The 19,657-nt window shown below is 38.6% G+C and overlaps 1 protein-coding gene across 4 annotated transcripts in view; it reads right to left on the reverse strand.

Annotated features, from left to right (window-relative positions):
* Positions 1-9,599: 9,599 nt before the first annotated feature.
* Positions 9,600-19,657, reverse strand: part of COLEC11 (collectin sub-family member 11) — a 21,162-nt gene continuing 11,104 nt past the window's right edge. For 2 of the 4 annotated variants that reach the window (XM_009866600.1, XM_009866593.1), the window contains 3 exons: positions 12,127-12,180; positions 10,200-10,295; positions 9,634-10,025 (listed from right to left, as the gene is read on the reverse strand). In XM_009866600.1, the coding sequence (XP_009864902.1) occupies positions 9,634-10,025; positions 10,200-10,295; positions 12,127-12,180 (542 nt within the window). Of the gene's footprint in view, positions 10,026-10,199; positions 10,296-12,126; positions 12,181-12,901; positions 12,974-19,657 lie in introns of all 4 variants that reach the window. The other 2 variants (XM_009866578.1, XM_009866585.1) reach the window with 2 other exon arrangements.

The following is a 19,657-nucleotide window of genomic DNA, read 5'->3' on the forward strand; positions in this document are numbered from 1 at the left end:
GACAAGCACAGCTAGTCAGCAAGGAAAACATTTGAGTGACAGCTCTACATAACAGGGATTTTGGCGTGGAACCTCCTGAAATTTGATGGGTGGGATTCATCTGATCAGACAGAAATGTCTCCATTTTAGCTTGTCACCTTGATCTCACCTTAGGGTAATGGGAAGAAATGAGGAGTCAGAAGAAGGAATATTCTCCTCTCAGTTTAGACATCTAAAATAGGAAGTATGAATCATACACTGAATGCACTTATTTCTCCCCACAGACTAAAGAGAGACTGTGTGATTAGCTCAGATGCATGTATCTATAGTGATGATGTTTAAAACTAGAAGAGGCCACTCTCATCCAGCAGACCTGAGTCAAGGGTTCTTGCAAACCAGGAGTCATCAGCGGAGCGAGGGAATGTGGACAGCTGAATTTAAAAATCTCCATTTAGGTGTTGATACATGTGCATGTAGCATAAGCTCCCACAGCCGTCAGAAATCTCCTGTCAAAGCTGTTGGTGGTAATTAGCAGCAGACTAAACTGACCAGCATGATGGGCTCAGTTCAGCTGCCTCATACAGACACACTTAGTTGCCCTTTGAGGCATCTCAAGGCATCCAAGACACTGAGCAAATTTATCCACTGTCCTCTGTTCAACGGATGCAAAAATCTGACCTTAGCTAGGCAAAACTGCCCCCTCCCTGGGGGCAAGTTGGATGGAGCCTTGAGTAGCCTGATCTAGTTGAGAGGCGTCCCTGCCCATGACAGGGAGGTTGGACTAGATGATCTCTAAGGTCCCTGCCAGCCTAGGCCATTCTATGATTCTATGATTCTGTGAAAACATCTAGCAGGCTGGGTTGTCTACCGCAGCAGTGTGCCCAGCACAGTGAACCCTCCCCACTGTCACTTACAGCAGGTAAACCACCCTCTAGTAGGAGATCAGCAATGAAGTCAGGGATTGAGAACATGGGAAGTACCCTCTAAGAATAACCTAAAAAACAGTACCTAATTTGAAGAAATCTTTTTTAAAAATCATTTCAGGGTAATTAAAGGTAAAATAGGCTCACTAAAAGCAAAAAAAAAGTAAGGAACTGCCCAGTTAATTATGCCCCATTATTATTTTCCCTCAACACGTTTTACATGAAATATTACTTCCTTTTCTCCTAAACTAATTTCATACATAATACCTTAGTTAATATTGATTTCCACTGTGTGTTTGGTTTTGATTTCTTTTCATTTTCATTACATACCTAGCAATAAACCTAGTTTGCATAATCATTATCATACTCCTTAAGATCTTTAAAAATTCCCTAACAGGTTTAAACCTTCCTCTTTGTAATCTTTTGACAAATGATTTTTCCCTGTCTGTTCACTATTAAAAATGGATTTCTGAGAAGGCACTTATCTGTAGCCTCCAACCACATATATACATTACTTCTTGAAATAGCAGAAAAGGCCATTTCTTTTGTCTACATCCAATCTCAGCATAAACAAGGTAAAGAGTAAAGGAAGCAAAATAAAGCCAGTGGGGAAAGGCATAAAACATTGTATAAACACAAATAAATGCATGCAGCATGCATCCAAAAAAAAAAAAAAAAGGAGGGGAGATGCACAGATTCTGTTTTGCCTGGCTCTGTCAATGTCTGGGTTTGCTTCCAGAAGAGCCAGGGCAATGCTGAATGGTCTGGAAAATTCCGTCTTTGTGCTTGGTAAATGATAACAACGAAGGGAAAAGGGATGGGATCAGCATGTAAAAAAAGGATCAAATATCATTTGCACTCAAATCACGGTGAAGATGTTTCTGAGAGACGTATGGAAAATGTTCTCTTCTAAGGTAAAATGTGATCTAATGGTCCCTTCTCATGGCAGCCAGCATACCATCAACTGGACACTACAGAACAGAGTAGCTGTTCTGTGAGCAATCGGCCTGAGAAAGGTTGGTTTCTTATAGTATCTGTCACTATTATCTCACGTCTTCAGTGCCTAAAAAAGACAATTTCTAATCAAATCTTGTCCTGCAGTTCAGATTTTGTATAGTCTGTCTCAAGGTAGCTCTTTGATGTTTAACAACTGACAAGTTCATGTTGTAGCCGTTTCCTGAGGAGGGACCAAGGGAAATCTTCATTCGTTATCCACTTAAAGCTTTAGACAAAATGTTTAAAAACTTTAGATCCCTAAGACTTTCTGTCACTGCTTCTTGAAAATAGCTAAAAGGTTAAAAGATTATTAGAAGGAAATAGGGCATGCAATCGCATTAGCCTTGTTCTTCAACACCTGGGCCAGCACTGGTGGCAGAGGGAGCAGCCAACACCTGAGGCAGGCACTGCTAGATAATGTTTTGCAAGCGGCACCAGAAACACGAGATTTGGGCCTGAAAAAAATAGCTAAATGTAAGGCCCACAAAGCCCCAGAGAAGGTATCCCTGGTGTCAGCTAATAGAGAACATGGCACAGTACAAGCTGGTGTCAGCAAATTCAAGCCCTGCTTTATCTGAAAAATAAGGTCAATGGACACTGACTTCTCATCTGTTAGCAATCAACCCATTTCAGTTTAAATTAAAATAATGAAAAAGACTTTCTCATGAGTTAGATTTGTTGATTTATAAATTACTCTAAAGCAAAAACTGTCTAGACTTAATGGAGATCTGTCTTAGTTAATAGTATAGACCATATTTTCAAAGAACCTGTTTAAATTGCTTTCGATTCAAAACAACTGCACAGGTGAATCAATTTCCAGGATAATATGGTATGGGATGTATAAGTATATAATTAACTTCCCCTTGTGGGTCTGATGAGATGCAAAAGCAAGAGAAGCTTTAAGAAGAAAACTGAGAACACTGTGGAGACCAGGACAGTAGTGTCAAAGAGTAGATTTTGAAAAGATATCACTAAATGTTAGGCATGGTGTCAACACACCACCTGTAAATGCATTTATGCTTTTGCGGTACAAGGTTAAGGGATCCAGAGTCTATTTTCAACTTTCAGAAGCCTTTGAATGGTAAGGTGTGGCCAAAAATCAGTACAAAAAAAGCAATTGTTACATCAAGGCCAACTATAAAATTTTCTGCTAATCCAGATGGGAATATTTAGGACAGATATTGAACTTTCTCTAAATAAGTCACAAATTATTATATTAGATTTTTTTTTTTTCCCCTGGAGAAGGGAAGTGGTGCTGGGGCAGAAGCAGGGAATGGAGCTAAATAAAACAAGCTGATATGTATATGTGCAGGGCACTTCGTACTAAGGAAGTTAGGATTTTGCTTTTTTATGCCTTCTTTTATTTCAGTGTGCACTACAAACATGGTGAGCTGAACATATTGCTCAGCTTCCCTCTTGCAGATTGTTTGTCTGTCCTTGTCGTCCTGATCATGCTGAAGAATGAAGCAGGGATAAAAGTGTTATCTGTGGCTCTTTAGCTACGCAACAAATCTTTTCTTCACTAGATGGCACCCGTCTACTCCTATGAATCAACGATGAGCATGGCAAAAAGCAAAGGTTTAATTTTCATAGAAGAATATAAAATGATGGAGGACTTATTCTCTAAATTGAATGCTTTTACTGCTTTTTTGAGTTCTGTATCGTACCCCTTGCACACTTTCAAGGGTAAAGTTCCGTAACATACATCTACTTCAACTATTTTACGTTCAGTATTTGTGTCACAACAGATCAGAGCCCAGAACTTTGCCTGAGATATATTTGTAAGACTCAGATCTGGAATAAAAGTGGTCAGAATAAATTATAAACATCAATATACCTTTTTCTCTCTTTCTTTCCAAAATAAGAATAAATCTAGAGTTTACATACTGTACTAAATCCTCAGCAGATATAAATCAATTTGGCTTCACTAAAGTTGATTGATGTCAGGTGAAGATCTGCACCTGCAATTTAGATGCTGGCCTGCAGAGCACAGCTTGAGTTGTTTTCTTCTTCATAACTCCAAGGCATAATAATTGAACTCAATTGGCCACACTTCTCACTTCTCTGTCAAAACTCCCACTTGCACATTGGACTTAAAACCAGTGCATGTCTGTGTTATAAATCAAAATAATATTTTCACAAAGCCAAGAAGAAAGCTGACTAAAGACTTCAGAGCTGGAAAATCAGTTGTTCAATACCATAGCAGTGGTTGCAGTCAGTAACATGGTAACTGATGCAAGCAGAAACAAAATACTGCTCAGCAACATCATTTTGCCTCTTACAGCCACTAGATGATAGTATGGTAATGCACGTATCACTCAGCTGCAAATTCAACCTTCCATTGCTGATTTCTTGGCAGTATTCACACTTTCAGATGTAAAGAATATACAGAAACTAAGCACTACTATATACCTAGCCTTTGCATAGCAGTACTTAATTATATCCCCAGTGATTTCATACATTAATACACCCAAAGAATAGTGGAAGCTATTATTTGACCATAGCCCAAACTGGGCTTTATTTAGACGCAGACATTACACTAAATTGGTCACCTCATTCTATTTTTGTAGCTACCCATCAGTTCTATAGTGAGACATTTTGACAGAAAGGGCAAGATAATTACATTCTCCTAGCAAGAAGAAGGAGAATGGCTGGAGGTAACATTTACATTCTGCCTCATGGGCATCCCACTCACTGCCGGTTCTGCACATCCACTCGCCGCTTCTCCCACCTTTTCCATTTCATGCTCTCCCTCTTGAGAGGACTCCTCTCATCATCCAATTGAAAAGCTCCAGCAAAGAGGAGACATGCATCCAGAAAAACACCTCGAGCACACAGCTATCATCCTCTTCACAAACCCTTCCCTCCCAATTCAAATATTTTGTACTCTCCTAATACAGCAAAATTAAAAACAAACTGTTCTTTCTCTCAGCTACTCTGTAAATAGTCAAAACCCTCCACTGCACTTTTGGGGGTTTTTTCCCCTAAGTAAATCTTAAGACTCTGGGTTCTTTTTACCTAAAATAACAAGGTCAGTTCTTCTCTCAGCAGGCTGGATTGCCTCTCCCCATCCAGAAACACACACCCCAGGGAATGAGTGAGTGGCTGGCTCCAGCCCTGCACAATACCTCTCACATCACAGGAGATTTCCTGGACACACTTTCATTTCATGGAGTATTTCCAGCTCCCTTCAGTGTGCAAAAATCCCATCTCTTGGCCCGTAATCTGTGGCAGGCCATTTGAGTGACATGGACCTGTTGGCACCACAGGGCAAGCCAAAAACTGAAAACCAGAATCTCCAGGGAGGAGAGATTTATCCTGGGGACAAACTCATGCACATATTTATACACAGAGCTAAGCGAGCAGAATGCTTGAAAATAAAGGATAAAGAGAAGCAGTCCAGAAAGTGTTTGACCTGTAGGCTAATTTTCTATTCCAGGATTTGATTCTGCCACCAGCACCACAAGACACTGAATTTCCCATAAAAACTAGATCCAGATATGGACCCTGGGGAAACCTTGAATTTCTGCTTCACTGGAAAATTGGCTACTTTGACATCTTTTTGTTTTAATTCAGTGTATTTGTAAGATGTTCATGCATTTAAAAAGGCTTGGTTTATCTTGTTTAATGATTCGACCCTTGTATTAGTGTGTAAACTGCTAGTTACATGGCATAATACCTAAATGAATAATTTTCATAATCAGTAAGAATATCTTCTACTTAATGGTGGTTGAACAACCTATTGGTTTGTATTCAGAGTGTTTACAGTGTCGTAGCTGTCCCAGAAGGAGAGATCGATTCCAGTGTCAAAGTCTTTCAGCATGGCAAACAACAAAACCTTCAGAAAGATGACTTGTTCCCCTTGGAAATTAAGACATAAAGAATAAAGTAAAATATTTCAAGCATTATACTGAACGATGTTACTGACATGGTGTAAAACATGTTAATAATAATATAAAAATCAAATCCCTTCATGGGTCAAAATGAAGCTTCAGAACTCAGACAAGAAATTCTGAAAAATCCCGAAAGGAAATACCTTGAAAAATATCTACTTCAAAACTTGTTTGTCGCTTCTGAATCTTCATCATATTTTACAATGAAAATTATTTTAATTTCATCTGATTCCACTTTTCATTAAAAACTCTAAGAAAAAGGTCCAACCAGCTGCTATTTTGTAATGCTTATTCTAACTGGCATTTCCTGAGCTTATGAAAAACAAAGCACTCCATTTTACTTATATGAATAGGGATGCTCTATATCCCATGTATAAATACTAATTTTTTTACAGGTCTTCTCAGTGACTTAAGACAGTTTAAAACTCACAGCCAGGGAGTTGTTCTGCTTCTAACCTTCAACCACATTTTCAGGGATAACTATATCAGTTGTGAGGGCAGAGCGGGGACTAGCTGGTCCATGAGGGATAGCAAACCAGGAGCCGAGGCAGGATAAGAAATCAGGTGGAAGCAGCAGCTTCCATCAAGGACCAGGATGCAGAGTCGCAACTCTGGGTGACTCTCAGGGTCAAACATCATCCAGTGTTCTACTGGGATGTCCACAGTGACTCAGGACTCTCACTGGCAATGGAGGTCCCTGTAGACTCAGCCAGCTAAATGCTTTACCTTTGCCAAGTTATCCAGAACAGGAGTGCACATCTAGCCCGGACATCAGTAACTCAGCAACATAGCCTTAGCAGCTAAAGGTACAGAATATAGTTGAAAGAAATATGCACCTTATGTGAAAAAGTTCAAGAACGTGAATGGGTGACTGTATTAAAAAAAAGCCTGTTACTGTTGCCTTCTTGAAATGCACCAACATGCCCCTTAATTAAGAATAGAATAAATAAAGACTATGGGAAAATATTTATCAGGAGAAATCATTCATCAAAATTAAAGCATATAAGAACAGTTTGAGAAACCTCAGTGCATGTTTGCCAGACAGACATGTTCCAAAGCCTCCCACCGAGCCATACAAAACAAGTTATGATATTACAATGTAGGTTTTAATGCACGTGGAAAATACCCCAAATAAAACTAACTTACAATTGGATTTTTTTTTTCTAAAACAACAGCTCCAAATTCCACCAAGACTAATGGAAATCTTACCGTGTACATCAGCAGGCTTCATGCAGGCTGAGTGCTACATGGCACATTGATTTCTGCCTCCAGCAAGGGTCCACCTGTGGGGGTTAGCAACTGGAGGGTGAAAGAAATTATGATGGCCTCATTCATTTACAATCCCTCCGTCAGTTCTTGTCCAGTTCCTCACAGTGGTAAATATCAGACATGCAGTCTTTGCTCCTTGCAGGACAGCTAGAGACCTTGCACGTTAGCTTTGTTTCCCTTGCTCAAATGATGAAAAAAGAACTGTGGCAGTCAATGTAGAGGGTAGAGTGTAGATGGTACAGCTGATTTCCTTTCTATCTCGTATATCATGAGCTGCAAAAATACATCCTGAAGAATACAAAAACTGGGGAAAATAAATGATTTTTCCATTGCCTTTATTTTTCATCTTAAATTTTAATAGAGGTTGAGACTGCTTAAATGCTCTAAATATGAAGGCAATTTTTATAAATGTGGTGTGACTTTCAGCTAAAGTAGGAGCATTTGGCACCTGGAAAAGCTTCCCACCTCCTCAGAAGGCCTCTTTTCATGCTTCTGAGGAAATTGAAAATTACGACAGAGACTTTCAAAACCTGTGTAAAAAATAAACACTAAGCAATGTTGGCACATACACAATGAGAGAACTCCAGATATCTGGATTGTTTTAATATAGCTACGATGATTCAACAACAGCATGTTGCAGATTTAAATTGTTTCTGAGGATTTCTATAGCAGGCAGGAACAATCATGATATTGAAAAGGCGCTATTCTAAACAAAAAAATTACTCCACTGGAATTGTTAGCTCCCTGCAAATTCTGTAAAGAGTCTTTTAATATTAATACAGAACCATATTCACATTACTGAACAGATTTCAACATACAGTTGGAAGAACACCTAATATATACGAATCATACCCACCTTTATTAGAAAGAAAGTAAAGCAATCAAAGGACCATTCATTTCTTAGAGTGATAGCTCTGTAACTGGGCTAATATTCAAATATGATAGGATTTTGCTACTGATCTTCAAAATTAATAGCAAACATATATATATAATGGATTCAAATTCACAGAGTAGATATAGGAAGCAAAATTGTTTGTTTTCTTAGCTATATAATAATAGCATTGCATCAAATACTGTCACACTCTGTAGATATGAACAGAATTGTACGGTCATTGTTTATATACCATGGTATGTAGAGTTGATAAGAGTCTTGCCTTGCTGTAGCAAAATCTCTGGGACCACATGTCAAATCCACGATGGATATCCTGTAGGTCAACCTCCCATAATGATCAGATGTATATTTTGCTTACTGTGGTACAAAAAGGACGATTTCTCCTTAACAATCATCTTAAAAGACTGTGCAAGGTATTTCTGAAAAACCATAGTCAGAGATCCTGCAGTCACAAAATCACGGAATGTCTTCCTGTGGCTAATAGCAAGATAAAATGTCACACAACCAACTCCTAGGAAGATCCAAAGTAATTCATCATTTCCCTTGTGAAATTATGTTTTTCTTTTTCCAAATATACATCACATTTTCTGCCACATGTGATTGTAAATTGGGTACATAAACTATTTGTTCAAAATTACTTATTACTGATATATACATAATCAGGAAAATCCTGGAAACTTTTGCTGCTTTTCAGAGGGTCATCTTTACAATTTGAGTACACATATAAGCTGTTTTCCTATTGAAAGGAATTACTAGCTAAACTGTCTTTATGAGATTCATTTTCTGGGTATAAAGTCTGCTTTAAATTGTGGAGGACTGATATTTTGTTTGTTTTGTAACAGGATGCACCGAGATCATTTCATACAAGTGTGAAATGTGTTTACTTTAAGAAATTAGGGGCCTGTAACAATTCATGCACTGAATCATTCTCAACTAAGGAATGCAGTAAACCAAAATCTTACTTTTACCTTTAGCCAATCCCAAAACACCCATCTGGCTGGGTTCCCTCTTTCAGTATTAAATTATAAGAATTTTATCCTCTTTCAGCACTAAGACTCAGTTTACTTAAGTGCCTCCTTGTCATCTACCTGTGAACAGTTTAATAAAGAAACATTAAAAAATTGGTAGGACTGCTGATTTGGTTTGTTTTAGCTGTTGTTCTTTTTTTAAAAAAAAAAAAAGTTGTAATACCTTCATATCCAAAAAGCTTACAGTAATAGTCGTACTTGTTAACTGGAATATACAAAAATTTGCCTTTTTACTGAAATATCCCTGTAGCACTACAAGCAATTAACATTCATAAGTAAAAACTTTGCTATGATAAGAGAATATCAGAAATCTACTTCTTTAGAAATAATCATTCTAACAACTAGAGGCCAAATTCTGCCTTCCCTTATAATCATGCAGTTGCACTTGTTAAACTGTTGTGAGGACAGAATTTAGCTCCAAACCACATCTTTATCTAAATACATATATTTTCCTACAGAAAAAAACAAGCTATGTCTTATCACTGCTCTTCCCTTCTGAAGGGTAAATACTGATATTTGAAATACCTAAATTGTATTTACAGCTGTACAACACTGATGCCGTGTACTTGCAAAATACCACTTGTACTCTATAAACACAGGGTAACTTGTACAATCAGCTTAAAACCTTTTCTTAAAATAAAGAGCAGATAAGCTTACACATTTTCTTTGTCAAATTCACACACAAAATACATGGTAATATGACACGCAACATCATTCCACCCTCCGGACGCCACCATCTCCACACAGTCCTCCTCGTCGTAAGCGTTGTTGGGCTCCCCACTGCGCCATTTGTTGAAGGTCTGCATGGGCGACCGGTCAGAATAGACAAAATTTCCCTCTTTCTCTAGGTCATTAATCCCAATGAAAACTCTGGTGAGGCCAGCTTGGTTGATGTATGAGGCGATCAGATTGTTGGCAGTCTCATCCTTGGGCATGCTCAGCGTTCCTCCTCTTCCGTGGCAGTAGAGCTGGGCTTCCTTGTATCGTTTCTCTTCCTTCACCAGCAGATATATCTTATTATCTGTCTCACGCACACCAGCAACAGCTGCGGGGGAGGGCAGTGCTGAAAAGTGAGCACTCGCATTTCTATAAACCAAGTTACTGTACACCCAAAAATAGCTTCACAGATCAGTTGTGGAATGGTGTCTCTCCTTACGAGCAATTACACCAGTAAAATGAGGCAACAAGAAAGGAAAATATTTATAAGAAATTAACCTACCATTTTTTATGAATTTTAGTTCCGTTGTCAGCTGGGCCACTTGGATATCCATTTCACCAATAGCCTTCCTTAGCTGGCTGCACTCACAGGGGATGCCTGGGAAATCACGTAGATACACTAATATAAAAAATCTCTGTGATTTCAATAATTATCTAAACAAATTTAAGGAAAGGCCTAGCCTGGCAGCCCTGGAGAGGGATGTTTTGAAAATAACAGACAGGAACTTACAGAGCCTTCCTTACCCTGCACCATCATAAGGTTCTTATAGGTGTCTGGGTCTATTCAGAACAGTTCCCTTGACTTCCCATGAACCTTCAGCCCTGCATGACTAGTGCTAACCTAAACACAGACAGATGTTCCCAGAAAAAAAAATAAATACAGTTGGCGAGGCTTTTTTACCTAAAAGTATTTGTCAAAATTCCCATTTTGAATCAAAAAATTATTCTCTTTTGTCTTCTCCAAAGAGAACTTTCTTCACAATGAAAATCTGCACAGAGCATCGTTTGCCTGTTCCTCATGAGGAACATAACATAGCAGATACAAAAGGCTAATGTTTCAACCATGTAATGCACATGGTAGTCCTGTACTATTGAAAGCATGGAATTTACAGTGATTTTTCCAATAAAATAACAGAAAACCATCTATTAACCCAAAATTATATTTTTTGACAAAGATAATCTGAATGAGAATACTAAAAGCGTAATTGTTACATGTATGAGCTCAAATCTCAAAATGAGGACAATTACAGTTTTCGGTTTTGTAATTATTTAGATTTGCATTTGACTACACAATTACTCAGCTTAGGTGTCTAAGTCAGGCACTTGGTACTTACACTGCAAAATTGTGCTTGATGACCAGGTATATGACACTCAGGCTCAAGAATTAGAGTGACCAATTACGAGAAAACTAACTGATGCATCTCTCATGCACCCTGCCAGGAAGGGTAAAATCTGAATCTGCCACTTAACCTAATCTGCTTAAACTTCTTATGCCAAGTTTTCACATTTTTCTTTGGAAGATCTGTACCCTTGGTTATCGCCTGCTCCTGCAACAATAATCCACAGAGAGGCGGGATATTCCCACCTGCTTGTTTGTGTTGGCTGGAAGCCAGAGTGGGATATGAAGAGATGTCCCTTTCCACTGGTGATGAATAATATAGACAGTTGCATTCAGGTCCCGCTAGTCTTCTGGAGTGATCACATCTCTGAGAAGCTCTGAGACATTGTTTCAACAAATACCACACCTGATGACGATCCTTCATTTTCTTACACTCGCTATGATTCTATTTGTTTCAACAAATACCACACATAGCACCTCTGCTATGAGGACAGGCTGAGGGAACAGGGATTGTTCAGTCTTGAGAAGAGAAGACTCTGGGGAGACCCAGTAACTGCCTTCCAATACCTGAAGGGAACCTACAGGAAGGCTAGGGAGGGACTTTTTACAAGAGCATCCACTGATAGGACAAGGGGAAATGGGTTTAAGTTGAAGGAGAATAGATTTAGATTAGATCTTAGGAAGAAATGCTTCAATATGAGGGTGGCAAGACTTTGGAATAAATTGCCCAGAGCTGTTGTGACTGCCCCCTCCCTGGAGGTGTTCAAGGCCAAGTTGGACGGAACCTTGACTAGCCTGATCTAGTTGAGAGGTGTCCTTGCCCATGACAGGGAGGTTGGATTAGATGATCTCTAAGATCCCTTCCAGCCTAGGCCATTCTATGATTCTATGATACACCACAAGTGCAGCAACTACTCCAACTTCAATAATTTTAAGTAACTTGAAAATATTGCAGTGAAATATTACAGTGCTTATACAAATATTTAATTTTTCATTGTTTCCCCCCCATATGTAAGCAGACATGTATTTTTGCTGATCATGCATGCATCTTATAAAATCCTTCACATACACAAAGCGTTTCATGGATTACCTGGGTCACCATTAGGACCTGGTGGTCCTATGTCACCATTATCTCCTTTTTCACCTAAAGACATGAAAAATAATATAAATTTAAGACAGCTTTTTTGGTCAACAGTTCATTTGGCATTCGTTTATTTTTACTCTAGTAACATTAAAATGTGGAAAGTAGACATAGGCCCAAGCAAAACCAAACTCTATTCTGTCTTAGTCGTTTCACAACGAAGGCCATCCAAAGGTATGTAACTTGAACACAAAGATTATATACCAATATCCATTTTTTACATTCATGATCTTCACAGTGCTAGTAAGTTAAGATGCTGTAGAGGGGAAAGGGCTGAATATGCTATGATGGTGCCTAAATCTAGATTCATAATCCAGATGCTTAAGTAAATATTGGTCCAAATGACTTAAAGTCATGTAGGAAGTCTAAGGGGCAGGCAAGATTAGAATATAAGCTTTCTGGCTCTTAAAATCTGCTAAAACACTGTGCATCTTTTCACTTGCTTATCTTAACTGTTCACACTCATGTGATGATGCACAAAGTTCTTTATTTAGCCTTAAAACATGATTCTCACTCTGTCTTAAGGATACATACACTGCTGTCAGAGTGAAAGTTAACTGGCTTAAAAGTCATCCAGCTGACTACAGGGTAAGAAACTCCCTATTATGGTAAACTCTGAGACTTGTTAACCATTTTTCAAGCCCCTAAATTTTGCTCCAACATAAATGCTCACAGATTTTTTTAAACTGAAACACAAATGGAGAAACAACTGAATTAAGCATACCTTTTGAACCAATAGGACCGATTTTTCCATGCCGTCCTATGCTGCCTTTCTGTCCTTTGTCCCCCATTTCTCCTATAGGTAACAGAAAGATGAAAGACATAAGGTAGCAACATAATGTGAATTTTTCAGATTCTGCCATGCTTGCAGTATTAGCTTCTACAGTGAACAAAAACACACTATACCCCTAATACTCACTGAATTCCAGAGGTCTATGTCACTCCTTGCCAAGAAATTACATGTAACAACCTGGACAGTGATTTAATCTTTGAAAAACAAGTGGAATTAATGAGATGTGCAGATGTGAATAAAACCAGATCTTGGTTGACAGCCACTGGAAAAACTTTTGCAAACTTCTCTCAGATGAGAAAATGCCAAAAATTATGTTGAAAGTGGGGGTTCTCAGTCAAACATGGATCAGTGGATTAACATTGTCACAGAGTTGAGAAGACCTAAACGACCCAAGCACAATTGACAGTTTTATCTAATACAGTAGCTCTACTGGAATTGAGGGCTAAATTTGGTCTTAATGGTTTATTTATACAATATAACCACTGTGGAAGCACTCACATCCTCATTCTTTGCTCCTGCATTTGAAGATTACATTCATGACAAATGAAAATTAATGGAAATCTTACATATATATACATAGATACATGCAAATGCTTATACAAAGTTTGACTCAAATCAGCAGTGTTGAATATTGCTAATTTTAAAGACAGTTCTATAGAATACTGCGAAGTGCAGTCATAACAAAGGACCTGCTAAAAAATCATTTTCCCCAGTTTGTTTTTACGAATAAAAGTCAACTATCTGCCTCTTAAAGTCAATTGAAATTGTCAATAAATCTACATGAACCAACCACTGTCACCTATCTGTGTCCATGAGATATGCCCAGAAATCTAATGTAACACAGCTTGATTCACTTACTTTGTCTGACTGACTACTTTTCCATTAGTTGTACTTCCCTATGTGATGCAAACTGAATATTAGAATGGCTTCAAGGGAAACTGAATTTTCACTGGAACAGGCAGCTTCTTTGTCATCAGTGTCTTTACAAACCAAGCTGAAGCACTGTCACTAATAAAATGTGTGCCATAGTCCAAGGACTGATGTCATTGATCTGAGGTCCTCCAGAGCTCAAATAATAAATCAGATAAAACATGCCTGTTACATCATGCCGTTTCTCTCAATCATTATGAAGAATAACTGTCTTGATGACGTGAATGTGAGAGAAGAGCTTTAGCCTGTAATAGCAAAGCCTTATTCAATCCCTCTTTACTGAAAGAGTGCTGAAGCACTGGAACAGGCTCCCCAGAAACTGGTAGAATCACCATCCCTGGAGATGTTTAAAAAATATGTAGAGGTGGCACTTCAGGACATGGTTTAGTGGTCATGGTGGTGCTGAGTTGATGGTGGGACTGGATGATCTTAGAGGTCTTTTCCAACCTTAATGATTCTATGATTCTATGCCTATAGAGCTCATCTACAACTTTAGGGGATCAGCAATTGAAATTAATAAGAACTACTCATCTATTAGAGTAAATACAGCAGGCTTACTGATGACTAAAGGTTTTGGCTTCTTCACAGAAATAAACTCTAGGTAGTCTAAGATTGTCAGATTATTATTTCTAAATGATACTGTGGTTCTGGCATCAGGTTGGACAGGATTCCCCAGTTTGTTTTAGATAGACTTTCTGAGATCTGTGAAATGAGATCCTTCATTTTTTTACAGTCACTATGCAGTGAATATGGCAGAGTTTGCCTGATGCGGCACTTCCTATGGCCCGAGGAACCTCAGGAAATATATCAGTGTATCTCAGTGTGCACTAGTGATATCCTTTCCCAGGTGCAACACCCAAGCATATCAATGCTCTGCCATCAGGTCTAGGCCTCTTTGTATCATGATTTGATGGAGAAATGTGGTTTGGAGGCAGCACAGCTGAACAGCTACATCATATGAGATGTTTCCCACTGCACTACACAGTATTAATGGAGAGCATGTATGGAGGGACTACAGAGCCAAGAAGACAAACGCCTTCAGAAGCTCCCGTCCTGCAGAAACCCCAGTACAAAGACTGCTTCAGGAAATATTTATGCTTTTCTTTTTTAATGATCATTGAAAATAATGTTTCTTTGATCAAAGCAACATCTGTTATGCATTGTTTAGCTACACAGGAACCAATGAGGCAAGTCAGGAGGAAAATCTACCACAGGGATCCAGTAACTGAACTTGTGTAAATATTCACCAGCCAGCGTCAGTTGTGGGTCTATAACAACTGAAGATCTGTTGCCCTTTGTTGTTACTGCAACTGGACAGGCAGTCACACTTCCCCTATATATTTTTAAAAGTTGGATAAGTTAGGATCCATTTCATTATTACCTTTAACTTAAAAGTGTAGTCAGTAGCAAGTTTCAGAATAAAATCTGAACACCACTGAGCTAAGAGATGTACTCTGTATTACTCCATGAAGTCTCGAGAAAATGTCTCTTGATGGCATGAGTCAAGAAGAAATAATTTCCTCTTAACTGAAAGAAGCTGAATACGTATGGCTTGTCGGTCTCATTAGTTACTGGGAAGTCCTAAAATCAATTATTTTCCTTTGTTTCCAAAAAGGATCAAGTTCAGTCACCACTGGATAGGGGCTTAGTTGGGAAATTTTACCAGAAACCAAAAATATTTTTCTCTTATGCTATATATTCCTGCTAGAAGAATGGAAGTGATCCACTTGGCCAGCTGAAGATCTACTTTCTGGAATATAGCTTCACTTTCAAACTTAGAATGATATGGCTTGTCTTAAAGATGAAATCCACTAGGCTGTGAAGGTTATAAAGGTACTGATATATACTGATATTTAGTTATAAAGGTATTGATACATATTGATATATTGATATTTATTCAATATAGATAGCATGTTGAGAGAGTATTTACTTGAAAACCTCTGAAGTATCAGGTTGTAATGAATGAGTTTATCAAGTTACTCCGAAAATAACCTTTCTTGCTTTGGATATTTAGGAACTGGGATGACTGTAACAGATTGTCAGATGTTTGAATGCTTTCTCTTTTCAGGCTGCTACACCTGAAATTAAATAAACACATAGAACTAATGCTATGATATAATAATTGATATGATATATGATATGATTATGATATGATATGATTATGATTATGATATGATATATGATGATGTGGTATATTACTTCCATTTCTTTCTCACAAATACTGCCCAGAAAATGAACTGCTTCTCAGTAATAGCCAGTAAAAGCTACATGATCCACTCAGAAGTAAAAGTGTGTTATCTCAAACAATGAAGACATATGTTAAGTCTCCTGTGCTCATTAAAAGAACTGTTTGGATTTGGTTTTCTCTTACAGTCACTAAACCCTGCTTCTACTCCAGGGGCTTGCTTATTCTGCTTCTTCTGCAGAATAAATCACAAGGTTTCAAGAAAGACCCATCTGCCTTGAGGGTTTCAAAAGTTTTAACGCCCTTTGTAAAGTCCTTTTTAGTGGTCCTATGATTTCCAAAAATGCAGGCTAAAGAGTCTTAATGAAATCAGAAAGTGAGAGCTGGAAAGAAATGGGGACAATGAAAGAAATTAAGTCTCCATAGACCAAAAGTAAGAAATCTAACAGAAAGTTTGAATGGAGAATATGAAGTAAGTCATCTGTCATCTCTCAGATGAAGGTGGTATACGCTGGAACTAATTACAGAAGACTTAAAGGATTTTGGCAGAAAATGGAGAGAATGAAACTCTAAATGATTTTCTTGATGGCCTTTTTAGGACCATGAACAAGAGAAGAAATAAAATACCAGAGATGAATGGTGGCCTGCACAACCAGCTGAAAAATGAGGGCTTTGTCTCTCTGCAACATTATAAATGGGGGGTCTTCATACAGTATGGTCAATCTTCCAGACAGGATTAATTGGAACAGGCAAGAAGGTATAAAATTACTCAAAAAAAAAAAAAGGTGTCAAAAAGACAAATCCAGCAGAACCACAAACTCACCATGTCACAGACAAACTGAATTCTGTCAAAGAGAGCACACAAACTTAAGAATTTGAAGAAAAAGCAGATAGAAATTCTTCATTATTTGACATAGCAGACATCACAGACACCTACCCAACAACCGAAGTAGAAGTGTAGAAAGCCAGACCAAAGGCCTCTTGACTCTAGTGCCATATTTGACAGCAATCTGCAGAGGATACTTAGAAGAATGCAGGATATAGACTAAGATAACAATGTCTTTCCCACAGTGTACCTCCTTAGTCTTGCAGCAGTCAGCATTCCCAACACATATATTTAGCCTGACAGGATCGAGAACAGTATTTTTAAAGGATATAATGATGTTATGGTATGGTAGTAACCTACATTCAGGATGCTCACCTTTTTAAAACTACTGGCAACTGGAAATCAGAAAATCCTGAATACACCAACAGACTACAGTACTGCTTTTTCCTAAATAATCTGATTTATTCACACTACTGAAGGTTGGTGATTGGCTAGGGAACAGTGGTTTCACCACAGTTACATGTTATATGAACAAAGAGCAGATAATTGCAAGTGTCATTTTATGTAGTTGGGGCAAATTAATGTCACCTAGCATTAGCCACCTGAAAGTTAGGTTTTTAGTCTAAGCTAATTACCTGAGCTCCCTTGCTAGGCAATGGAGAAATAAATGCCTTAGCAGTGATCCATACCACTGATGTTAGACAGGTATATTACTGACAAAGTGAAACTTTAAAAGGTTTGCATAACAAACAGGAGGAAAAGAAGAGGAAACTATTATCAATCCATACTGACTAGAAATCAGAAAGGCTACAAAATTTCAAAGGAAACTAAAGATAGCAAGAAAAAATGCAACCTAGGAAGGCAGCCTAAAAGTTTAGAGGATTTTAAAGCATATTCCTTACAAAAGAAATGAAAATTGTATGGTCCATTCCTGTATGAGGGAGTTTATATTTGGATGCACATAAAAACAAATAACTGCCCTTACAAAACCCACATCTTGCCAGAATTACGTTAACAATGTAATATTGAGCTTGTCTAGATCAGTGGCCCCTCGAGCCCGAGACTTTGATTCCCACAGTAGCAGCAGAAGCTGCGATACAAAGAGATCACACAACCCCAACCACTGCCTGTAGACCACTGCAGATGGAGCTGCTGAATGTCCAGCAGCAGTTCCAGTGAGTGTCCATTAGTTGAGGTATGATGGGATTTGGTGATTCCATAACTTTCATCGTACCCTCCTCAGACTACTCTGTACAGATGTAAGAGTCTCAATCTGTCCAGTCTGTTCTTATGAGGCAGCTTCTCCCTCTTCTTCACACTTCTGGTGCCCTTCTCCAACCTCTCACATCCTTCTTGAGGGAACCATGACTCTGAGACAGTGCATGTCAGGCTTTTATACAGAGCAAAATCAGCTGCAGATAATTAGCTTCCTGGTTTGTCCTTGGTATCTTTTCTGATGATGGGCAGTGTTTTGCTGGCTTTGGGGCTGCTGATAATGACTACAGAGCAGTTCTTGTGTTTTAAGTGACAGTTCTGGTTTTTGGCATTGTGTAAGCATGGATTAAATTATGCATCCCTAATGTCCCTAGGCAATATATTTATTTACACTGAAGCCCATCTGCCATCTTTTTGTCCACTCAGTTTAGTACGGATTTTTCTCAAAATCCCACTGAGTTTAAGTGGAACTGAAAGACAGTTTTGAACCAGATACCCACTTAGTGAATCCACAACTGTCAATGTCAGGACTTTTATATGGAATCTTGCCTGAAGCACTCCTTAGTGAGCAATAAATGCATGAAAAAGTTGACTCAGAAATTTAGAGGATTGATTGATTACATATTAATGAGCAATCAGTAATACTAAAATATAAATTAAGATATTATTACCTCTCTTTAGAATTTGATTATACAAATGACTGAGCACTCTGGCTCCAATCCAGTTAAATTAACGAGTCTTCTCTCCTACTTAAGAGGCTATGCTTGTACTAGTAAACTAAATGCCTGGGCCTGTTCCCTGGCAGTAGGTACCAGGTGGTAGAGGATGGTACACCCCACGATATTAAACTGTCTTACTCTTCAAGCCAGGATAATCACTTGCAAGCTGCTCATAGTATTAGCTCCCAAAATGTGCCCAAGAATTGCCTGGGAAAGTGCTGGCTGGCAAAAGCCAAAATTCCTGTGCTAACACTGCAAAGGTAGAGACAGTTGAGTTCTAGGCCTAAGAATAGTATGTGACTCTCCTTCACACACCACTATAATTAAGTATAAATTAAGATGTATGAAGGCTGAAATTAAAATAGTAAAATAATATAGAATCACAGAATGTTAGGGGTTGGAAGGGACCTCAAAAGGTCATCTAGTCCAGCCCCCCTGCCAGCGCAGGATTCCCTAGGGCAGCCACACAAGAACACATTCAGGCGTGTTTTGGAAGTCTCCAGAGAAAGAGACTCCACAATCTCTCTGGGCAGCCTGTGCCAGGGCTCTGTCACCCTCACAGTAAAGAAATTTCTCCTCATGTTGAGCAAACTTCCTATGTTCTAACTTAAATCCGTTATTCCTTTTTCTATTAATGGGCACCACTGAGAAGAGATTGTCTCCTTCCCCTTGACACCCACCTCTCAGATATTTATATACGCTAATAAGGTCCCCTCTTAGCCATCTCCTTTCAAGGCTAAACAGTCCCAGTTCTCTCAGTCTCTCTTCACAGAATCACAGAATGTCAGGGGTTGGAAGGGACCTCAAAAGAT

This window comes from Apaloderma vittatum, unplaced genomic scaffold, assembly GCF_000703405.1.
Source record: "Apaloderma vittatum isolate BGI_N311 unplaced genomic scaffold, ASM70340v1 scaffold14220, whole genome shotgun sequence".
Classification (NCBI taxonomy): Eukaryota; Metazoa; Chordata; class Aves; order Trogoniformes; family Trogonidae; genus Apaloderma; species Apaloderma vittatum.